At 40.1% G+C, this 23,546-nt stretch overlaps 1 protein-coding gene across 10 annotated transcripts in view; it reads right to left on the reverse strand.

The window, feature by feature from the left end:
* ANKRD44 (ankyrin repeat domain 44) overlaps positions 1 to 23,546 on the reverse strand; it is a 327,574-nt gene that overhangs the window by 151,916 nt on the left and 152,112 nt on the right. For all 10 annotated transcript variants that reach the window (XM_043577389.1, XM_043577386.1, XM_043577384.1 and 7 more), the window contains exons 3-4: positions 12,770 to 12,848; positions 694 to 764 (exon numbers count right to left, since the gene is read on the reverse strand). In XM_043577389.1, coding sequence (XP_043433324.1) covers positions 694 to 764; positions 12,770 to 12,848 — 150 coding nt within the window. The remainder of the gene's footprint in view (positions 1 to 693; positions 765 to 12,769; positions 12,849 to 23,546) is intronic.

Below are 23,546 nucleotides of genomic sequence, written 5' to 3' on the forward strand. Positions count from 1 at the left end.
ACAGAACTGATTAACTTCCCTTCCCTGCTCCTCTGCCTCTGCCTTCTCAATCGATGGCATCACCATTCACCCAGTGACCTCTCTTCTACCTCACCCTCACAAGGTCCCAAGTCCTGTCAGGTTCATTCTTATCTTGCCATGACTGTACCCTACTGCTCAGAAGACCCCCAGCCTCTGCCATCAGACTTATCTTCCACCACATCCCTTGTTCCATCTATAGCCATCTGAACCTGCCATTCATTCATGTCCGTGGCCCTTGTCCTCTAGCACGTCTACTGTCCTGCCTCCACCCTCCCCCCTCCTTCTGGCCTGGTAAGTCCCTACTCATCCTCTAAGCACCAGCTCAACCGACCTCTCTTCTTGGAAGACTTCTCTACTCAGGCAGTTACCTTCTTCCTTCTCCAATTAAGTTACGATATTGTACTGATCTGCTTACATGTTGAGCACCCCCTTCAGACTGAGAACTCACTGAAGTCAAGTATCACACTGTCTACCTGGGACTACTCCAGTCACCACCCCCAGCACCATGCCTGGCATGAAGGAGGTGCTCAAAAGAACAAACTGTTTTTTGGTAACCCTCTTGTATTAGAAGTAAAAGCCTTTTGTTCACAAGCAACAATACCGAATTCAGCAGAAAGCATTTTTCTCTTTCTGTGGCCTGGAGGTGCTAGATTATATAAGATAATCACTCACTTCACTTCTGGAGGCAACAGCCCGGTGCAGTGGGGTCAGCCACATGTTGTCCTTGGCATTTACACGAGCTCCTGGAACCAAAAGCACAAGTTAGAGGCATAATGCAGTCAGGGAAATTCTATTGATGTTAAATCAAATGTGATATCTTGTGCTCTCATTTGCCTGGTACAACCACCATATTTTGTTTTGTTTTCTCTTTGTACCGGTCATGCATTTGCTAGCCACCAGACAGGAGGAAAGACCTAGCATAGTAGAAAAAGTGAAACCAGGAGCTGAAAATGTCACCAGAATTGCATAAAGACTGTGTGAGAAGTGCAGTGCCTCATTGGATAGGAAACACAGATGTAAGAAGGTGGAGATTCTCCAGGAGCAGGGAAATGTCGATTCTGAAGAATGAAGAACTTCGCAGGTATGTGTGTATGCATATAAACATATATGTATATAAAATGTATAAATATAAAATGTTTTATAGACAATATACAATATATAATCACATATGTTAGTTTTAGTCTTCAAGTATACTTACCACGCAGGACACACAATACCCTTCTTGGCAAACTGCTTAGGATGAGCAGCCTTCCAATAAAAGTATACTAGAGGCCAGTGGGATTTCAAACAAGTCTTGTAAGGTTGAGTTCTCATGAGACTTGATCTGGGCTGAGGGGATTAGCAGAAATCTGTTCTATCCAGGAATCCCAATTATTTCTCTGAGACTAGCCAGGTATCTCGGTAGGAAGAAACCAGCTTCCAAAGCATTTGGACAGACACAACATGAAGTCTATACAGGTTGATCAGGGCCCTCCCTCCCCCGCCACTATGGGGTGGGCAGACAGGCTCACACATGGGCCAGAACAAGTGCACACTCAGGGATGTGCCCCACATGCTCAACTTTCTGGGAGCCACGTCGCCATCACGGAACAGAAGCTCTATGTGAATGGATTTCCAGAGAGTAGAGCATGCCCTCCTTCCACGATACCCTCACCATATCTATGAGTGCAAGTTCACTGAGTCTACAACTGAACTGTGGAAACACCCAATATGAACTTCCCTTTTTTGGGTCCAGGGTTTTGATCAGTGTTTTGCCCAGATGGAAAATTTCTTTAAAGGGCTGTAAAAGAGGAGGATAAGATAAATATGTGTGATATCTTTGTAGCTGCAACCTGAGGAGCCTATGTTAGCCTCAGGACAACAAGGAAGGAAGCTTGTGAGGACGAAGAGTGGAGACATGAATCAAAGAAACTAGAAAGTAAGGCAGAGGAGGGGAAGTATGGAGGGGGTGCCTCTGGGACAAGGGCCGAGAAAGTGAGTCAAGTGGAATCAGGGAGTGACTAATCTCAGTGAGGCCAAGGCCAGCTGAGAGCTGAAAAATAGAAACCTTGTTTTAAAAAGAAAAGAAAAAAAAAAGGCGACAGGAGACTTTCATGGGTAAAAGTGAGCTAGCCATTTAGTTTAAGCCACCAGCTAAAAGGAAATAACAAATCATAGAACTTACCCTATTTTTTCTCCTTAACTGAAGAACAAATACCATCAACAATATTAATTACAGAGAGCAAGAACATAATAATCCCTAAAACAAGAGAGAGAGAGGTCTCTCCTCCCCTCCCCTCCTTCTGACTTCATTGGCTTGAGATAGAGCCAAGTGCAGGTATTTTTTAAAAGCTCCCCAAGACCCAAGGTTATTTTAATATGCTGTCAAGGTTGAAAGCCACTGATAAATTGTTGCTTAGTTCATCAAGCTTAAAATTACTTGAATCCTAATTCTACTAACTCTGTCCAGGCAGTTTACCCGAAAAGGCTGAAGCCCCTTACATCAATAAGGATGAAATAAAATCAGTTTGGGCATGCTAAGAATCAACAGCGGCAGGTTATCTCCTTGTCCTGTAGCAAGAAGTCCTGAGCTAAACGCTCTGGAGTGAACGTCCTATAGGGGTGGATGCCTGGTGGGGATGTCTGCATCAGGGTATCCCATTCACTTGCCCTGTCCAGTTTTAACTTCATGTCACAAAGCCAAACCAGTCGTCTGAGAGGGACAACACCTGGTCGCATCACACCCTGTGTCTGAGTCTGAGGTGTCACTGAACTGTCTGCACGCTGTCCCATTAACCACTGTAGTCACCCCCTCCTTTAGTACGTTCGTAGGAAGAAACGCTATGTGTGTCAGATGTGGTACCTGCTGTGGGTACCACATCCCTTCAGACTCGGAGCCTCAGAGTCAGTGCAGTCCAGTGGGAATGTCATGGGAGCCAAGGATGCAATTTAAAATTTTCTGGTAGCCACATTAAAAAGGGGGATAAGGGGCACCTGGGTGGTGCAGTCGGTTAAGTGTCCGACTTCAGCCAGGTCACGATCTCGCGGTCCGTGAGTTCGAGCCCCGCGTCAGGCTCTGGGCTGATGGCTCAGAGCCTGGAGTCTGTTTCCGATTCTGTGTCTCCCTCTCTCTCTGCCCCTCCCCCGTCCATGCTCTGTCTCTCTCTGTCCCAAAAATAAATAAATGTTGAAAAAAAAATTTTTTTAAAAAAGGGGGATATAAAAAAGAAGCAAAATTAATTTTAGTAATATATTTTATTTAACTCAATATACCCAAACTATTATCATGTAATTGAGTTTAAAAATTATTCAGGTAATTTATTCTTTTCCTCATGCAAAAGCCTCAAAATCCAGAGTGTGTTTTACCCTTACAGCACATCCACACTGGAACTGGCCACACTTCAAAGGCTCAGTAGCCACTGCAGGTTTGTGACTACCGTGTTGGACAGTGCAGTTCTAAATGCTAAGTGGTAAAGCCCAACTTGTCTACTCATTTGCTTAAAAGCTCCCTTTAGTTCGGAAGAGCTAAAATTCTATTATTACAGCTGTGCAATTGCTAACAGCCTTGTTAGAAACTGCTAATATAATCTGAGCTCTTGCTTGGTATACTAACAAATGTGTAGTCCATTTAATAGGGAGATGCTATTAAGATGCTAATTTTGTAGATGAAGGAACTAAGGCCACGAGAAGTAATAAGCTCCAGGTACCCAGCTAGGAAATGGTAGATTTGAACCCAGGCAGTCTGACTTCAAAGCCCAAGCTCTTAGGCAGTGTGCCTCACTTCACAACTAACTTTCCACTAAACATTGATTAAATTTCCCTTCTACTTTCTCCAATCTTTCTCCGCCTTCCTTAGATTCATTCCTCTCTCCATCTTTCCATCTTTCTCTATCTTTTTCCATTTTCATATATATATATATATATATATATATATATATATATATATTTCAAGTATTTATACATATACATTCCCCCTTGATTTCATTTCCTTTTCCCCTACATTTCTCCTTTTAGCTCTAAACACTGGTTATAATAATATGAAACAAAAATACATACTTCATTATTCATAGTCTTTGACAGAGCAAATTTTGCATTGCCTGTGTGTAAGCTTAAAAAGCTAATGCAAGAAGAATCCCAAATGGCAAGATACATATGAAAATATACTTCTCAAAATTTATCCGGGAGAAGCAAATGAAAGCAACATTAACATACCATTTCACACCCATCAAATTGGTGAAAATTCTAAAGTATGACAATCCCAAGAGTTAGTAAGGGTAGGGGGTAATATTAACACTTATATTGGGGTGCCTGGGTGGCTCCGTCGGTTAAGTGTCTGACTTCGGCTCCGGTCATGATCTCGTGGTTTGTGAGTTCGAGCCCCGTGTCGGGCTCTGGGCTGACAGCTCAGAGCCTGGAGCCTGCTTCAGATTCTGTGTCCCCCTCTCTCTCCGCCCCACCCCTTCTCGTGCTCTGTCTCTCTCTGTCTCTCAATAATAAATGTTAAAAAAAAAAAAAAGATTTACATACAGCTGGTGGGAGTATGAACTGGTACAACCACCTCTGGGAAGCAATTTGCTGCTACCCAGTAAAACTGACATTGCATGTGCCCTCCTACCCAGCGACCCATCCCAAACATATACCCTGGACAAACTTTGGCACATGTGGAAAAATGTTTACTGCAGCATGTTTGTAACAGCAAGAAACTGAAATCCTAAATGCTGGTCAAAAGGAAAATGGATAAATACATTGTGGTATATGTGTACAATGGAATGTCATACTGTCATGGAAATGAACGGACTGAAGTTTTTGATATATATATATAAACAGATGCACTTCAGACGAATAACGTGAATGAACAAATGAAGTTACAAATAATACCTATTACATAATGTCAGTTATATAAAGTTTTTAAATTTACAAAAACAATTCTACATGATGTTTGTGGATGCATAGGTGTGAAACAAAAGTAACAGATATGGCTAAAGAAAACAAATAGCAATTCTAGACAGTGGTTGCTTCTAGGAAGGGATGGTAGAGAAAAAAGGATGAAGTATGCCAAGTGGGCTGGAAGTGTATCTTCAATATTTTCTTTAGAAAACAGATATGATACAAACATGGAAAACGTTAGGATATCTTAAAGCTTGGTGTACATGGGTATTACTTATATTTTTCTCCATATTTTCTGTATGTTTGAAATATTTACTATTAAACATTTCTAAGAAAGCAGTGCATTTGGAGTTTTATGTTTCTTAATAAAAATAGGGAAGTTTGGGACACTTGGGTGGTTCAGACTCTTGATTTTGGCTCAGGTCATGATCTCGCGGTTTGTGAGTTTACGCCCCAACTCAGGCTCCATGCTGATTGTGCAGAACCTGCTTGGGACTCTCTCTCTCTCTCTCTCTCTCTCTCTCTCTCTCTCTCTCTCTGCCCCTCCCCAGCTCGTGCTCTCTCTCGCTCTCTTTTTAAATAAATAAGTAAGCTTAAAAAAATGGGGAAGATTATGATGCTTTTTCTTATGCTATTTTTTCTTGGTCAGCGGCCCTTCTCACGGATAAAAAAAAAAAATGACATTTTCATATAAAGTGGCCCAGGCACAGTCTCTTCCAGAATTTTCCGAAGGCTCACTCCAGGTATATAATTGATAAGGAACCACAACTGCTGTTGGATTTGTAGATAACCTCAGTGGCACAGTCCAATTTGAAAAGACATTTTCAAGTTAACAATGTGTTCTCATGCTCTCTTCCCTCCTCAATCACTGTAGCTGATCCCACAGATAGATCCCCAGCTGTAGCACAGAAGCAAGGTCAGCACACCCAGAAAAGGTGGGACCACAGAAGTTCATGACTACCCAGAGGTGAGAGAGCTTGAGAATCTCAGGGAATCTTTTGCTGTCTTCCCAAATTTTATCACAACATTTTGAATCTAAACATCTCACCCCAGTAGCTCCTCACCAGGCAGATCACCAGGATACCAACGAGGGGCAGAGGGCACGTGCATGGTACCTGTGTCCACCAGCTTTTGCCATGGCATGTCCAAATCTTACCTTCAGTCTCCCTCTGTGTTCTGCCTCCCCCTTTTTCCTCCCTCTCTCTCCCCTTCTCTCTTCTCCCTTTCTCTCTCTCTCTTACCCACAACCTATTTCTGTCTTTGTGTATGTGTATTAGAATGCTCTATAACATGTTTCTAAAGGAAATAACTATGGGCTAATGTTAAGACTAATCTTCAAGAATGTGTTAAAAAAAGGTTAGCAAAAAAGGAATATACAGGAAACAATCTTGGTGTTAGACAGAGAAGAGTTGGTTAAATAAACTAGTATATAGCCATATGCGGTGGCTGTGGTGCTCTATAAGAATTCTTAATAATGTGGAGGGATGTTCACAAACCATTGTTATGTGGAAAAAGTAAGTACCAAAATATTATATGAGCCTGCTTTTGTAAAAATATTGAACAGTCTAGAAGGATAAACCACAAAAGACCTGAGATCACTTTCTGACACATGGTAAGCACTACATAATTGCTTGTTAACTATTATCAGAGCAGAATCAGGGACTAAGGAATAGAAACTGGGGGCATCTGTCTTTGGCACGATGTGCCAATTTAGGTCCAAGCCCAGGGCAGTCCTAAATTAACAGTTGCTAATTGAAGGAAGCTTTCTGGTTAAAAGAGAGATTCCTCAACGTCTCCTTCACTGAGCTAGTTTATACAGCAGCTATGAAAATCTGCCTAACATAATGAAAATCAGCAGACCTATTTTACTTCATGGTTTCATCATACAAATAATGCATTCTTCTTTAAAACATGAATTGGTTTTTTTAAATGTTTTTATTTATTTTTGAGACACAGAGAGACAGAGCATGAGCAGCAGAGGGGCAGAGAGAGGGGGAGACACAGAATCGGAAGCAGGCTCCAGGTTCTGGGCTGTCAGCACAGAGCCCAATGCGGGGCTCAAACTCACGGATTGTGAGATCATGACCTGAGCTGAAGTCGGACATTCAACCGACTGAGCCACCCAGGCATCCCCAAAACGTGAATTATTAAAGATTTGAGTAAAGTCCTCTGGAGAATCATTCTCAATGCTGGACTCTCCCCACTTACTGAAGGAAAAAAAAAAAATCACTGCCCTGAGCCTGGTACATAAGCCTCCAGTTTCTTGTACCCCTACGCAGGCCAATATGTGTACCAAGGAAAACTGAGAGAATTAAGCTGAGTGGTCAGTACAATATTCTTTTTTGCATATTTAAAACATTACAGGGGCGCCTGGGTGGCGCAGTCGGTTAAGCGTCTGACTTCAGCCAGGTCACGATCTCGCGGTCCGTTGAGTTCCAGCCTCGCGTCAGGCTCTGGGCTGATGGCTCAGAGCCTGGAGCCTGTTTCCGATTCTGTGTCTCCCTCTCTCTCTTCCCCTCCCCCGTTCATGCTCTGTCTCTCTCTGTCCCAAAAATAAATAAACGTTGAAAAAAAAATTTTTAAACATTACACAGTAATTTTTAAAAATCTATAGTGTTTTATAAGTATGCTTTTACATAGATTATATCATATTGTAATAACCCTCTGAATATTGTATCCTACTATAACACTCTGAGTTTCTGAATTGTTTCTGAATTGACATTCTGCATTGTTTCACACGATATATTTTTCATACCTATCTCTGTTGATATTTACGACGCCATTCTTTTTAATTACCACATGTATTCCAACATATAAACACAATACATTTTTTAGACATTCTGTCCATTGATGGGTATTTCAGTTGTTTCCAGTATTTCATTATTCAAAAAATGCTGCTGTGAACACCCATAAAATGATTCCTCCTACAAATGTGCAAGTATTTGTCTAGGATAGATAATTAGAAATGGACTTTCTGTGTCATGGGTCACACACACTTTCAGTTTTAATCCTTAGTCTCAATCCTCCAAAGAGTGCTAACGTGTGAGATTGCCTAGTTCCCCACATCCTCATCAATACTTGATATTATCAGCCAATAAAATATTGCAAATCTGATTGGAAGGAAGCAGTATCACATTTTTCTGTTTTCCTGTTTTTTTTTTTTTTTTTTTTTTAATTTTTTTTTTCAACGTTTTTTATTTATTTTTGGGACAGAGAGAGACAGAGCATGAACGGGGGAGGGGCAGAGAGAGAGGGAGACACAGAATCGGAAACAGGCTCCAGGCTCTGAGCCATCAGCCCAGAGCCCGACGTGGGGCTCGAACTCAGGGACCGCGAGATCGTGACCTGGCTGAAGTCGGACGCTTAACCGACTGCGCCACCCAGGTGCCCCTTCTGTTTTCCTGTTTAATAGTGAGGTTGGGCATCTTCTAATATGTTTGTTTACTGGACATTTGCAATTTATTCTCTGAGAACTGCGTGTTCATATTTTTTGCCTGTTTCCTCTATTTTTCTATTAGTGTTTTTTCTTGTTATTTATATTTATACATTTACATTATATTGTTATTACTATTATTATTTATATAGTCTGCAAACTTTCAGTTTTATGTAGCGCTCAATGTGGCTTTTAATATTAACATTCTTTCAAGGAGAAAGATGACCCCGAGCTTGCTGATATCAGAAAACAACCCACACCTGGCGTGTAACAACCAACCAATGCCAGCATTGTTTCCTTGGAGCTTTAGCATCACTTGAGGAATTGAAAAATAATTAGAAATCTAGGAAGTAGCTTCCTTCAGTTTCTATCCCTCCACTTCTCCTCCTCCAGAAGGTTAAACGGGCAGCTGCCAGGAAAATCTCCTCTCCCTGAACAACAAAATTATTATGACAAAAGCAGAGTTATCTGAATGGGGACCAAGCAGTATTTCATCAATGTCATCCCCTGCCACTGGTTTCCTCATCCTCTTCCGCTGAACACGTCCAAGAGTCTTGTTTACATGTCAGAGGGAGACGTCAGATGGTTTTGAGTTGAATATTTATAACTGATTTTTCTAAAGGAAGCTTCATGTTATTTACCTGCCTGTCAGGCGCCATTGTGCACTGAAGGACACAGAGTCTGCATGTCTAATGATTTAAAGGCAAATGCTTTTTACCCAAGGACATTTTCAACCTTAAACATAAAAAAAAAAAAAAAAAAAAAAAAAAAAAAAAAAAAAAAAAAAAAGGTGCTAGGCTATACTGGTTCTTCAGAAACAAAGACCCAACTAAAAGTTGTCAGGCATAAACTCTAATTATAAATTAAGTATGTTTTCATCTTATCCCTATTAGTGCTTGATTTTTTTTTTTAATGGAGATCAAGAGTAAAGGAAACTAAGTATCTTTCCCAGAGGCAATATTCCTGTTCTCTCAGCCTTGTCATCTAGGAAGAAGTAAAACAAAGGAAAAAGGTAGACTAAGTGACTGAAAAACCTTACAGGCCCAGAAAGGATAATTGATTCTTAAGTCTGGTTTATCCAAAGTTTGACTTTTAATTGTAGAAATAAATACATACGAAAGATCATATGAAATATGACTTCAATGTAATGAGATCAGCTTGCTATTGATTTTGCTTTTAAGCAAACAGACCAAATGTTATTACAGCCCAGGAGCACTGTCCTTCAAAGCAATAACCTTGGAAGAGTGTATGATAATTCAGTGTATGTGACAATTGCTTAAAACATTTTTCAGACTCCCTTTGGACCTGCCTTTAGAACCAGTTTACACACCCACCAGAAAATGGCTCATTACTTTGTAATCACACCACACTGAGGGTGCCTGGTTTAATCACCCCTCTCTCACCAGAACAAACAAACAAACACCAATCAAATCCAACCTCAAAGGATGAATAATGAATATTTGTTATGCATAAAAGAATCAAAAGAATGACCTGCCCCTGGCACTGGTGGCAATTTGCATTGACCGTGGTAATCACATTTTGACAAATCACAGGAAATGATTTTACAAGAATACACTTGTTTGGTGGCCTATGTCTAATAAACATATCATTTTTAGTTAGCAGTTGCACCTCACAAACACTCCCACGTTAGCAGGTGGGTACCTCCAGTTTTCTTCCTTCAGCCCAGGACCTGAACCTCGAGCATCCCAGTTTCTCTACAGGGTATTGTGACAGTGCTCGGTTTTCTGTGTGCTCTGCTTCCTCTAGCTCAACCCCAATCTCTTAACTCTTAGCCACGGATCCACTGATTGGTTCACGCTGATCTCATTCATGCATCTCCAGCAAATGATTTAGCATGCTCTTCACCTTCTCTTTGCCTTAAATCCTGACTCGGCTAGTTCCCAAACAGAAGCCAGAGGCCAGACTGGGGATGGGGTGGGGAGAATAAAGCCAGAATCTGAACTGGCAGTTATAAGAAGAGGAAAGTTTCAAGGCCTGAATTCCTCCCTTTCTACTCAGAGGCATTCAGGGTTCCATCCGCCTGGCTAATAGGAGATAATGTCAGTGGGAATTTAGTGGGCTTGGGTTACACTATGCTCTGTAAGTTAATACAACAATGGAGTACACAGCTGTAATGGGCTATTCTGGCAAGGCCAAATCATTTGTCCAACATGGGAATCATTAGCACCTCATCCATTATTAAACTGGAAAGCAGTTTGGTTGGATTCCCTAAAGGGTCAGCTGCCAGATGTAAGCTCAGAAATGAAATCATCGTGCTCTTACAAGGATATTTCTTTAGGAATTTAATATACAAATTGAATAAAGGACCTTTCAAGGAAATTAAAGCCATGTGAATTCCAAGAGTTTGTCTAAGCTTCCACAGTTGAGTAAAATTTCGAAAGAACTTTCCCAATGCTCTCCTGTACCCTACGTCTTCCTAATTGGATATGAGGAGGAGGAAAAATTCCATTGCATGTGCCATCCAAAATTATACCAGAGACTAAACAGGTGTGCAGATCAGGATCTATGGAAAAATTTCTCCAGGCTCTAGTAGATGAGCCCCATGTAAGTGAGGTTGATGGACTCCATCCCACGTGAAGGTGATACGAAACCAAGTTTCTCAAACAGTCACCAGCCCACAGATGCCTGAGGAACATAGAGGGGTCAACTTCATGCTGCAGAATTAAAATCTTCCTTCGGATGTGGAAAAACAAACAAACAAAAAACCAAAGTTGGGGGTCTAAGACAAAGTTTTGAATTTGCACCTTCATGAACTAAACATTCCTCTGAGATGTTGAGATGTCTCTTAATACAACACTTGGTTGGTTGGGACCCCTTAGCTGTCGTGCCACAAAATTCTTATTTTACACCCCCACTGGTTTTGCCTACAATTTTCCATGGCCCAAGTTTCTACAGCTATAGGGCAACCAGCCAGGTATGTACTGGCTCTCAGCCATAGTCTGTGTCACACCAAACAATACATGTTTGTTTGGAACACAGCCCTGGAACATCTTTAAAACTGTCAGAAGGAAGGCCTGTTCTTTATTTTTTTTTTTTTCAGTAAATATTACCTTTAATCCAGCAGAAAAAAAAAATCAGTCTATCAAATGGAAAGTGAAAAAATGGAGGAAACAATGTACATTAAACATAAAATAAGAAATGACTTGCAAAAATAAATCTCAATATATTAGCAGTTAGGCCTGTTCTTTAAAGCACAAGGAATGTCACACAGAATCTAACCTAAGCTCCGTGCAATTGTCAGGAGCACAGAGCACACACACGTCGTAAGGCACTGAATACTTGCTTCCTGGGAAAATCCACCTCAAGAACACGAACACAACAAAAGTAAGGGCAATGTGAACCTTCCTGGTGTATCACAGCACAATTCTTGTTAGTTTCTTCTACAGTGTTCCCCACGTCTGTTTGAATACATGCATTAGCTCCTACCTTTGCATAGCGTACTTTGGATTTCTACAGTTTCCCTTTACTATCGCAAACAAAGGCAAAATCTTAATATAGGCCTTTTGCATAGTCTGTGGGCAGAGGTATTTCTTCCAGATTTTAATCTTCCCAAACAAAAAGGAGGAGGGGAAAAAGCCAGATGATCTGCAATCCACACCGAGACACGTGCATGTGCTCAGATTCATTCTAGGGATTTGTCTAGCAAATACTCAAGGGAGAAAGCACATATTGGTTTTGGAAACCAGTTTGGTGAGATGTACCAAGCATACAGGTTTCCAAAAATGAAAGCATTGGTACTTCTAGATCCAATGAGATCTTTAAAATTCATAAAATATAAAATATAAAGAGAATAATAGCCCCCAAACCACGTTTGCCATGTTTGCTTCCAATTTTTTTTAAACAAAATATTTTACAGAGTTGTAGTCTCTTCTTTACCCTTCCCTGAAAATATCTCTCACTCAACCAGCCTCTTCAGAGGTAACCACCATCTGGAAATTGGTATATTTCCTTTCCTTCCATTTTTTATTACATAGTCATAGTCATGTATCCATAAACAAAACATAGTATTATTTTGCCACACAATTTAAATGTATGTAAATACACAGATACATTTGTGTTTTTCATGCAGGCTTTAAGGAGTCAGTTTTGTTTGTTCATTTTTTTAATGACAAAAAAATGAAAAGATATCCAAATCTACTGAATTCATCTATAATACTGGGCCTGATTAGTCAAATCAGACTTTCAAAGTAATAAAATGTTTTAATGGCTACGCCATTTTTCATATAAGAATAAGTCCTTGCATTGTTGTTTTTTTTGTTTTGTTTTGTTTTCTTTTTTGTTTTTGTCTACTGATAAAATCACTGATCAAATAAACTTCCATGAGCACAATAAAGAAATTTCGTTTGGGTTCACTGTCATAGTCAATCTAGTGAGTTGGTCATTTAAATTTTTATCTGCAATTGACTTTTAAGTAGATCTGGTATTTACCTGACAGAATCAGGAGTTCAATGATCTCTGCATCTCCCAGAAACGCAGCCACATGAAGCGGGGTTCGCTTCTCAGAATCCTGAAACAGCGGCAAAGATAAACAAGTCAGTGGAGGCCGGAGGTGCCTTTTGTAGACACAGCCAGACATGTCACTTACTCTGAGGTTAATGTTTGTGGGGAGAATGAAGGCTAAAACCTACTCAGGTGAGCTCTGGTTCCACATTTCTCTCAGCGTCTCCCGCAGTCACACATACAAAAGATCCCGTTCGCGGGGCACCTGGGTGGCGCAGTCGGTTAAGCGTCCGACTTCAGCCAGGTCACGATCTCACGGTCCGTGAGTTCAAGCCCCGCGTCAGGCTCTGGGCTGATGGCTCAGAGCCTGGAGCCTGTTTCCGATTCTGTGTCTCCCTCTCTCTCTGCCCCTCCCCCGTTCATGCTCTGTCTCTCTCTGTCCCCCCCCAAAAAAATAAAATAAAAAATGTTGAAAAAAAAATTCAAAAGATCCCGTTCGGGGTCTGTGTGTTGCATTTGTGTCCCTGCTCCTTTTACTGGAGCCCAGCTCAGGTCAGGGATGGACTATCGTGCAATGGATGATGACATTCAATTTATTTTCAGACCTTCGTTATGGCAAAATAGAAAAAATTCAAACCCTTCTACCTACTGTAATAGCAGTGTTCAAAGCATACAATGATTTCTTTCAAAGCAAACATAGAATTGTTCACAAGGACATTAAATATAAGTACAGTCACTTTCTCCTTTCCATCTCCATTAACTGTTGCCTGGTTCGCTGCCCATTCATGTAACACATAATGAGTGCCTACTGTGTGCCAGGAACCAGATTTTGGGTTCAGTCCCTATCCTTGTGAAATTTACATTCAAATGGGGAGGCTGCCAATAGTCCTGGAAACCAGTTACAAGACAACACTTCAGATGGTGATAAAGGCTGTAACAAAACTAGAACAGGGTGGGGCACCTGGGTGGCGCAGTCAGTTAAGCGTCCGACTTCAGCCAGGTCACGATCTCGCGGTCTGTGAGTTTGACCCCTGCATCGGGCTCTGGGCTGATGGCTCAGAGCCTGGAGCCTGCTTCGGATTCTGTGTCTCCCTCTCTCTCTGCCCCTCCCCCGTTCATGCTCTGTCTCTCTCTGTCCCAAAAATAAATAAAACGTTGAAAAAAAAGAAAAAAAAAAAAAAAAACTAAAACAGGGTAATGGGATCCCATGACTGGCGTGATGGGAACAAGATTCCTCAGAATGATGGAATAAGGTAAGGCCTTTCTGAAAATATTGACATTGAAGCTGAGAGCTGAGGTAGATACCATTATCTCTGTTTTACAGATGAGAAAACTGTGGCTCAAATAAATTAAGAAATTTCCTCCAGACCCCACAGGTATATAGCAGAGCCAAGCCTGGACTTTTGCCTGTCAGACTCCATTCTAAGTCCATGGCAAAGCATTTAACATATTGTGTTGTTAAGATGATAAAATGCAGCGGAAAAAAATATTGCTTCTCCATCTGTAAACTGGAGGATGTGATGAGAGAATTCAAGACAATATAAGTAAATAGAGCCCTAGGCAGGCACGAAGATTGGCCTGTGCATGCCATGAGTTCCAGGCAAAGCTGTCTTCATCATGAGCGTAGATGGTTGTGTGATATCTCCCCTCCAAGAACAAGAATTCCACAAGGTAAAGAACTTGCTCCCTTTATCCCCACAGTAGCGGCCAACTAGACGCTCAGCGTAAATTGGCCAAATTGAACCAGTCTACGTGCATTGCGTCTTCTACAAACTTCCGTTGATTGCTCCACGACAGTAATCAAAGTTTGTATGCTGTGTATTGGAGGTTTCCCCTAAAACCAGCATGCATTTTACTTTCAAGATTTGTGAAGTTACTGTTGGTTTTAATCATCGTTCCTATTATCACTTGATGATACAACCTACCCAACCACCCTTGGATTTGCCCAAGGACACGATTCTGTTTTCTGACAATTCAGACCCTCTGCTCCTTCTCAGTCTCTTTCAGACTACTGCTTTTAGGCATTTTGTGACTCACTAATATCTAAAACAGATGGCAGGCAGGGGACATGACAAGAACTGATGTTCAAACCAGTCTATATGTTAGGAGGTTTGGGAAATAGGTTTTATGAAGGGTTGGACTAACTCTTAAGTGGGTAAAAAGAGGGGTCTGAATTAGCTGGGAATTTATGTTTCCTATGTATGTTGCAGGCAATTATTACTGATAAGTGGAAATAGGACAGTCATGTAACTATTCCATATAAAGTAAGGGTATGCTGTAGAAAATTCAGAAAGCTATATAACCATGGTTAACCCTCTTAGTTATACCATCCTTTCCATGAAAATAGAGATTCAGTATTTGAAACCTGAAAAATATCTCAAGTGTATTAATTTGTGCAAAGAGCTACACTAAGAACTGAGACTAGACTTTCACAAATGCTTTCCATTTCTTTTTCTTCTACTGTTATCTCTACAAGCATTTTCCATCTTAGCCTCACCTCTTTGAATCCCTGCTGTGACTATAAAACATTTTTCTTGAGTCTTGTGACAAAAGTTACATAATTATATGTTCTTCTGTGAACTGAACGGGTTCCAGGGTTTGGTTCAACAAATTAAACCTTACCTAAGTGACTTAAACAAGGACTAACCCAGTCTAAAGTATGACTTCATTTGACCTGAAGCAAAGTCAATGCTCTGTGTGAGAGCTTGGCCTCAAATAAATCAAGAAAACCCCAATATCTAAAACTGTTTGGCCTGTCATTATAAGACTGGCTTTGCTGATTCTGTGGCCCCTTTTATGACATGGCTTGTTCAAACTGAAGTTTTTAGAATATAAAATGGATGTGTTACATGAGATCATATTGTAAAAATGCTGGGTTGCAAATACCAGTGTTCCTGTTGAAATGTATTTAAAGGTTTCCTGTAGCTTCCAGAACAACTATACCGATTGATACTCTCCTTCAGTGACATGCCACAGACAGGTAACTGCAGAGAAGACCTGTATTCCGGCAGCAGGTCTTTGGTTCTCTACAGCATCAGAACTAGATAAACAATTTCATGTGCTATTAAGATCTTAACTAAAATAACAAATCAGGTCCACTATTGACCAAGGGTCACCAACACCAGCTCTCTGGCGGGAACCTGAATGATATACAGGGTCCTGAGCTGAGAGGTAAATAAGAGAGCCACAGTACTCACCAAACTCAATCAGGTAAAATCAGCTCAGAGGCTGCAGTTCATCCTCTGCCTAAGTATAAGGCCGCTCTACTTTGCCACAAGCTAGACAAATGGACAAGAAGATGTGATGGTAGGAGAAGGAAGGAAAAGGGTCTGGGGAAAACAGTAGACTCGCAATAATACTAGAAAAACATGTTCTAGGCCAATGACACTCCTAGAGTATCTAGAAACAAAACCTAATTACAGAGTGCTTTAATTTTTTTTTTTTTCAAAATGCCTTTTAATCTATTCTACTACTTGAATCTCATAACATCCCTATTGGGGAGACATGCCTTTCAGAATCATGTTGTTAAGTCTTATTATTGTCATTTGAAAGCTATGATGTTTTAGATTGAAAAGCTAGGGACTCTGAGCATTCTGTATGACTTGCCCAACACTCGGGGATGGGAGATGAGGTGAAGAATTAGAACTGACCCTCACAGAGAGAGAAACCCTTGCAGTGGTCTTGAAGAAAGATTCTTGAAATAAGTTGATGTTGAAAAAAGGCCAAACATTCTCACAGGTAGATGGAAGAGCAATGCCTTGGCCTAGACTCTTGGTGGGGGAATAAAAGTATCTCCACTGAGCATTCCCACAATTTACTGTGATGTGGTTTGGAGTTTTGAATTCACAATACTTGCGTATTCCAGGAACTTTCAAGCTGAAAAACAGGCATAAAATTGGTTCTAGGCTTAGGACATCCTTAGGGTGACAACAAGAAGAAACAAGACCTCTTTGGAGGGATGTGTCCTCAATAAAAGCAACAACGGACACCCACAATTAAGCCACCCCCGAAGATGAGCTCACAAGCCTAAGCCACAAGACCCATGTGGAAGCAATTAAATATAACCAAGAATCAGCAGGCACAACAACAGAAGAATCAGATAAACATATGAATAGTGTTTAAAATCATTTAAGATGTAAAAGGCAAGGCCCAAGAAGAAAAAAAAAACATTATTTTTTTTAATGAACAAAATTTGGGGGAGAAGTGTGCAGGAAGAGTTTCAGGAAGTAGTACAAACACATGATGCTGCCAATCATCTAAAGCTCTGGACTAAGACAGATGAAAACAAGAAGAGTAAACAAGAAGGAAAGGAGAAGAAAAAATAAGGACAGTGACTTTGGGGTATGTTTTACAATCATTTTTCAGCCATATTTTCTAGACATAGACTTTTAGTTGAGAAGTTATTATACCCCAGATATTGTGGTGGATGTTAAGAACGCAAATGAAAAACATCCAGGCCTTGCCCTAAAGAAACTTACAACCCAGTTACCAGTTTCCGAATCTAGGACATTAGAATAAAAATAAGAAGCAAGTGGCAATTAGTGACACTTGTGATGTTCAATGATTTGTGAAAATTACCATAAGTGATGAGACTAATGTCTTAGTGAATACTGCCCTGAAACCCACCCCATTCTGAACTGCCCTGGGCAGCAAATCTAAACTGACAAGAGAGAAATCACTTCTGAATTGGGAAATAAGCACATTTTGCCCAGGGCTCTCTAGAAACCGTACTGGCTCCAGTTTACCTAGGAACTTCAGAAACCCAGGGAGAGACTTTCACTTTAGCCACAGAGCCCAGCCTATATGTTACAGGGCTGACTTAGGGATCTTTTCTGGATCAAAGTTAGAATCGAGGACCAGGTCAGGACCAGAGAGGAACATTCAGATATAGTGGCTGAGCTAAGTGTTCTGCTTCATTTGCATTCACTGACACCTGGTCCTCAAGTGGATGTTCCACAATGACCAAGAGTTGATGGATGGTCATGGTGGTCTTTCCAACACTAATCATACAAAAGGAGAAAATAATGCAAAAGCAACCACAGTAAATTCAACGCACATTGGAAATGACTCATCGGTGACTTATCCACACTGACAGCACAGAGCCCGATGTGGGGCCAAACTCACGAACAGTGAGCTTGCAACCTGAGCCAAAGTTGGACACTTCACTGACTGAGCCACCCAGGTGCCCCACATCAGTGTATTTTTTAAAAGATTGTTCAAGTATCACACAAAAAAAGGCCTTTTCCCATTAACCAGTAGCTCCGATTCCAAATAGCCCTTTGAAAACAGATTTGTAGCCACGAAAAGACGGTTTCTCCAGAAGGAAGGAAGGTAAACCCTTCCTTTCTATGAATAGCCAGACACACACACAGCCAGCTGGCGTCTGAGCTAAATTTGCAGTATGTCATAGAGAGATCAGGCAGAGGAAGTTTCTGTCGTCTGTTTACCAAAGAGGCAGATGAAAGAAAATAGGGAACTTGAAGTATATACACATAAAGTGAGTTTGACATGGGCAGAGAAGCCATTGTGGCAGCCAAAAATACGGTGTAGGCAGGCAGACTGAGGGGCACCCCAAGCCTCTGCTCTGAAGATTAAGAATTGTTTATTATATGCTTTAGAAATTCTCAGCTAGAAGTGCATGATCTAATCTTCATTATAAGTATCTATCATACACTAAAACAAATATCCCTCCCTACATATAAATATCTTACGTACCAAGACAGGCGGATGGAGCGGTATTAAGAAAAGAAGCCCTGCAAAGCCTTGCTGTCATGAAACACAGCAGTTAAGTTTCGATTGTCAATCCAAACTCCCATGAATAGCAAAGAAGCAAGGAAATAACGGACAACTTAGGCCCAATAAGTTTAATGCGATATTGAACAGAGATCGCTAGAAGGAAGGAGATGTCTAAAAAAAACTCTGAACACAAAACAGTTTACCTTGGAGATACTTCAAATCATGTGAAGAAAAGACTCAAGACATGTTATGTTATAGGTTGACATCAAACAAGACGCAAAATGGGAAAGATGGGTCTTAAGGTGAGGAATTAAAAGAAATTTGTAAAGAATTAAAGCAGAGAAACAAACGTCATGTTTCTTTTTAAAATTTTCATGTTTACTTTCAAGTTTTAACATCTCACAAATACGAGAGGTACAGAAAATAACAGATTTGTATGTTGCCACCAGCAAAATCAAACATGTTGACATTTTTCTCTATCTGCCTCAGAACTCTGTTTTAAAAAATAGCTTTAGGGGTAAAGTGCCAGGAGTATTGTGACTTGCAATGGTTTTGAAAATAACTTGAAGTGTGTGGCAGAGAGGAAAGAGAGAGAGAAAGAGGAGGTTGGGGGAAGGGACTGTTTTGAATTCTTCGCTATTACAAATGGCGTTGCAATGCACATCTTTGTGCATGTCCCTCTGCACATACGGGTGAAAATTTCCCTACAGCAGATACCAAGAAAAAGAAGTGCTGGATCTCAGTGTTTATACATTCTCAACTTTATTAGGTATTTTCCATAGCTTTCAAAAGTAGTTTTACAATTTATACTCTCTAGCCATAAATTTGCTCCTTTCTCCAACATCCTTGCCAATATTTGATGCTGCTGACCATATTACTTTTTGCCAATATGATGTGCCTGACACGATATTTCATTGTCGCGTTGATGTACATTTCACTACATACAAGTGAAATTAAGATTTTTTCATATGTTGTTTTCTTTTTAAGTTTTGGCTTCTTCAACTGCATATTGCCTGTACATATCCTTTACTCACTTCTAAGTTCAGTTGTCAGTCTTCTTCTTATGATGTGTAGAGTTTTTATGTAGTTCAACTTTCAATGGAAACCAAGTTATGCCTTCAGCTAGACACAGCAGAGATGAATTGATGTCTACCCCAAGTTATCATAGGAGAAAAATTTAGATTGATAGTCAGTATTCATCTATCCTATGGAGCTGGATTTTCCTCAGCTGGAATTTTCTACATCTCAAATGTGACAGCAAATCTCTGCCCCTACATACCTCCAGCATCAAACAACTTTATTCAGTCATCATTCTGTTGGTATTTTAACCCATCCATTAGAATTTAAATGAGTGTATGAGAAACACCAGTACATTTTGTGATATCTAAACATGTTCAAATGACAAGTCCAAACCTCAAAACGATACCCAATTCTTAAAATGAAACAAGAATCATTCAAAAATCACTTGAAACGAAGGTAAACTAAGGGAAATAAGAATGCCAAAAGTGTTCTGATTGTATCTGCCTTAGGTAACTAAATATTGGATATTTTTACATTACGCTAATTTTTTTTTAATTTTTTTTCCATGTTTTTTTATTTATTTTTGGGACAGAGAGAGACAGAGCATGAACGGGGGAGGGGCAGAGAGAGAGGGAGACACAGAATCGGAAACAGGCTCCAGGCTCCAAGCCATCAGCCCAGAGCCTGACGCGGGGCTCGAACTCACGGACCGTGAGATCGTGACCTGGCTGGAGTCGGACGCTTAACCGACTGCGCCACCCAGGCGCCCCTACGCTAATTTTTTAAACTAAGATGCGTACTAAATAAAAATTGCATCAGAGATTATATATTTCCTAATTTGATCCTTGAAACACTGTGGTAAGGTACATATTGTCATTCCCATTTTGCAGTAGAAAAGCATGAGATTTTGAGATGATGAGTAATGTGGCCAGAGTCACACAGCTAGTCATGGCAGAACCAGGACTCCGAACCAGATCCGATTCCATTGTTTATGCTCTTGCTGACTCTCTGAATAGTTAACAAGCCTGGGTAAACAAAATGCAAGTTATTTTTCATTACAATTAACACTCTTGACCTAGTACTCTAGACCTGAGGACAAAATTCTCATAAGTAAAAAGTGCAAGCAGGCAAGTAGAATAGAGTTGGAGAATTAACATTACCTGACTTTTAATGCTTATCATAAAGCTACAGTACTCAAGACAATTGGGTACTGGTGCAAAGACGCATATATGCACAACTTACTGGATTTTCAAAAAAGGGAAAATGGCAATTCACTGGTGAAAGGATAGCATTGTCAACAAACAGCATTGACACAATTAGATATTCACATGCAAATAAAATGAACTTTGATCTGTACCTTGCACCCTAGACAAAAATTAAATCAAGATCACAGAACTAAATGTAAAATGTAAAACTATAAAATATCTGAAGGAAACACAAGAGAAATCCCTTGCAACCTTGGGTTGGACACAAATTTCTTAGATGTAACTCCAAAGCATAACCCAGAAAAGAACAAACTGATAAACTGTATTCCATCAACATTAGTAACGTCTGCTCTTTGAAATACACCGTTAGGTGAATGCAAAGATGAGCCACAGACTGGAAGAAAATATTTTTAAAGCATATCTATTGAATAGAAGATTTCTATCTAGACTATACAAAAACTCAAAATTCACTAACATGAAAGCAAACAATCCATTTAAAAACTAGAGAAAATATCTGAACAGATATTTCACCAAGGAAAGTATACAGATAGCAAATAAGCATATAAAATGAAGCTCAATATCATTAACCATTAGGGAAATGTAAGTCAAAATTATATACTCATTAAATTAGCTAACATTAAAAGGACTGGTGATATCAGGTGTTGAGGATGTGGACAAACCGGAACATGCAGACATGCCGGTAGGAACATAAAATGGTACAACCACTTGAGAAAACAGTTTGACAATTTTTTAAAAAGTCAAACACAGATGTGCTTTACGATCTAGAATCCTAGGAATTTGCCCTAGAGAAATAAAAGTATACGTCCATACAGGGATTTGCACATAAACGTTCACAAGTTTTATGTGTAATAGCCAAAAACTGGAAACAATCCAAAATCTCCATCAGCAGATGAATGGTGTTATTTCCACACAGTGGAACACTATTCAGTAATTAAAAGGAATGAACTATTGCTGTGTGTCACAACATGGACGAATCAAAATAATTACGTTGAGTGAAAGAAGCTAGCATAGAAAAAGAGTACACACTGTATGAATTCATTTACATAAAATTCTAGGAAATGCAAACTAATGTACAACAATGGAAAGCAGATCAGTGGTTCCCTGAGGTGGCTGGAGCAGAGATTGGAAGGGGCGGGGGTTAAGGATTACCAAGGGGCACAAGGAAGCTTTTGGGAATGATAGATAGGTTCATTATCTCGATTGTGGTAATGGTTTCATGGATATAAATATGTCAAAACTTTGCAAATTGTACACTTTAGGCATGTCTGGTATATCATATGCCAATTATATCTCAATTAAGCTGTTGTGAAAATACACAAGTGGGCAAATAAAACTTTCGGTCGCTTGTGTAACATAAAGAAGGGGATATTTATGAGTTAAAAAAATACACCTAGGCAATAATATAAATTCAGTTAATAGGAGAAAAGAAATAGAATCTGATCAACCAATAATGTATTAATTTTAGAGGCAATTCATGTTATGTCCCACTCATGTAGAGACATAAAAGTGAAGCCCTTGCAAAAGAATAGGGTGTTGGATTTACGTCTACATGCTTTAAACAGAGGCACAAGAAAGAGTTCTCTTCAAAATCCCTTGGAACACTTACATTTCCTAAAAGAAACCTGTGACAAATGTGTATTGAGTAAGGATGTAGAAAATAAATCCAGAAAATCAAGTACCAGTGGGAAGATGGATGGTCTATGCCTAACCTGTGGGTACATTGCAGCATGTCAGCGGATTACCAAGGGACTTATGGGATCTTACCACAGTACCCCGAGATTCCCAAATGCCAGAAGCCCTTTTACATCGATTTCTGCCTAGGAAAGTTGATGGAGTGCCAACTATTTGTTCTGTTGCTCTGATATCATTTGGCCAGCAAAATTTCTTGACAGTGCAAACAGGATATAGAAAAGGATTCTACTCCTCAACTGCTACAGAACGGAAAACTGGCCAAGATGCTTGTGCTTTGTTGCCAGTGAAACAGTAATATACATCCAGCCACTGCAAAGACATCATCAGGAGTGTCTGATGAAAACCAAAGCAGGTCTTCAAAGCACTACCTCCCCTCGCATCCTACAAACTAATAAAGTTCACAGCTGTTCTGTGCAGTATCTCAAGCATATTAAGGAGCAGTACCTTTTAATGCATTTGTTAAATAGTTTTTATGAAGAAACCCTAATTCTTGTACAAGTGGGAATGTTTTACTACTAAGGTTATTTAAGGAAACTCATAGATTGGAACTGCTCTTGGTTCCAATGAACTAACCAATGAGGTGAGAAGTCTAGTTTCAGTTGGGGCCCCACCCCCGGCTCACTGTCTCTTTTAATTACTTCATTAACCAGCTTACTCAAGAAAACATTGGTGCCTAATAGGAAAGGCACATAACTAAGAAAATAAATTAATTGGAAAATTATCTTCTATTGATGAAAGAGTAAAAAGAAAGCAGTTGCTAGCTTTTCACACCTATCAGGGGCTAGCAAGCGTGAAAATTTGACATCAGGTAAATGGCCACACACTGTCAGAATCAAAATCTCAGAAGAGGAAACCTAAATTTATAAAATATTAGAACTGGAAAGCATTAGAGACATCCAGAGAGTTTAATTGATTGGCCCAAGGTCACATGGCTATTAATGGCAGTGGTAGAATCCTTCACTAATGCAAATGACAAAATATTTACTAGGGTCTTCTATGTGCCAGACAGCATGCTCAGTTCTAGAATGCAGCTGCGTTCAAGATACAAGTCCCTCCCCTCACAGGAGCCTCAAGGGATCTTGCTCTCTTGA

The sequence above is a fragment of the Prionailurus bengalensis genome, chromosome C1, assembly GCF_016509475.1.
Source record: "Prionailurus bengalensis isolate Pbe53 chromosome C1, Fcat_Pben_1.1_paternal_pri, whole genome shotgun sequence".
NCBI classification, from domain to species: domain Eukaryota; kingdom Metazoa; phylum Chordata; class Mammalia; order Carnivora; family Felidae; genus Prionailurus; species Prionailurus bengalensis.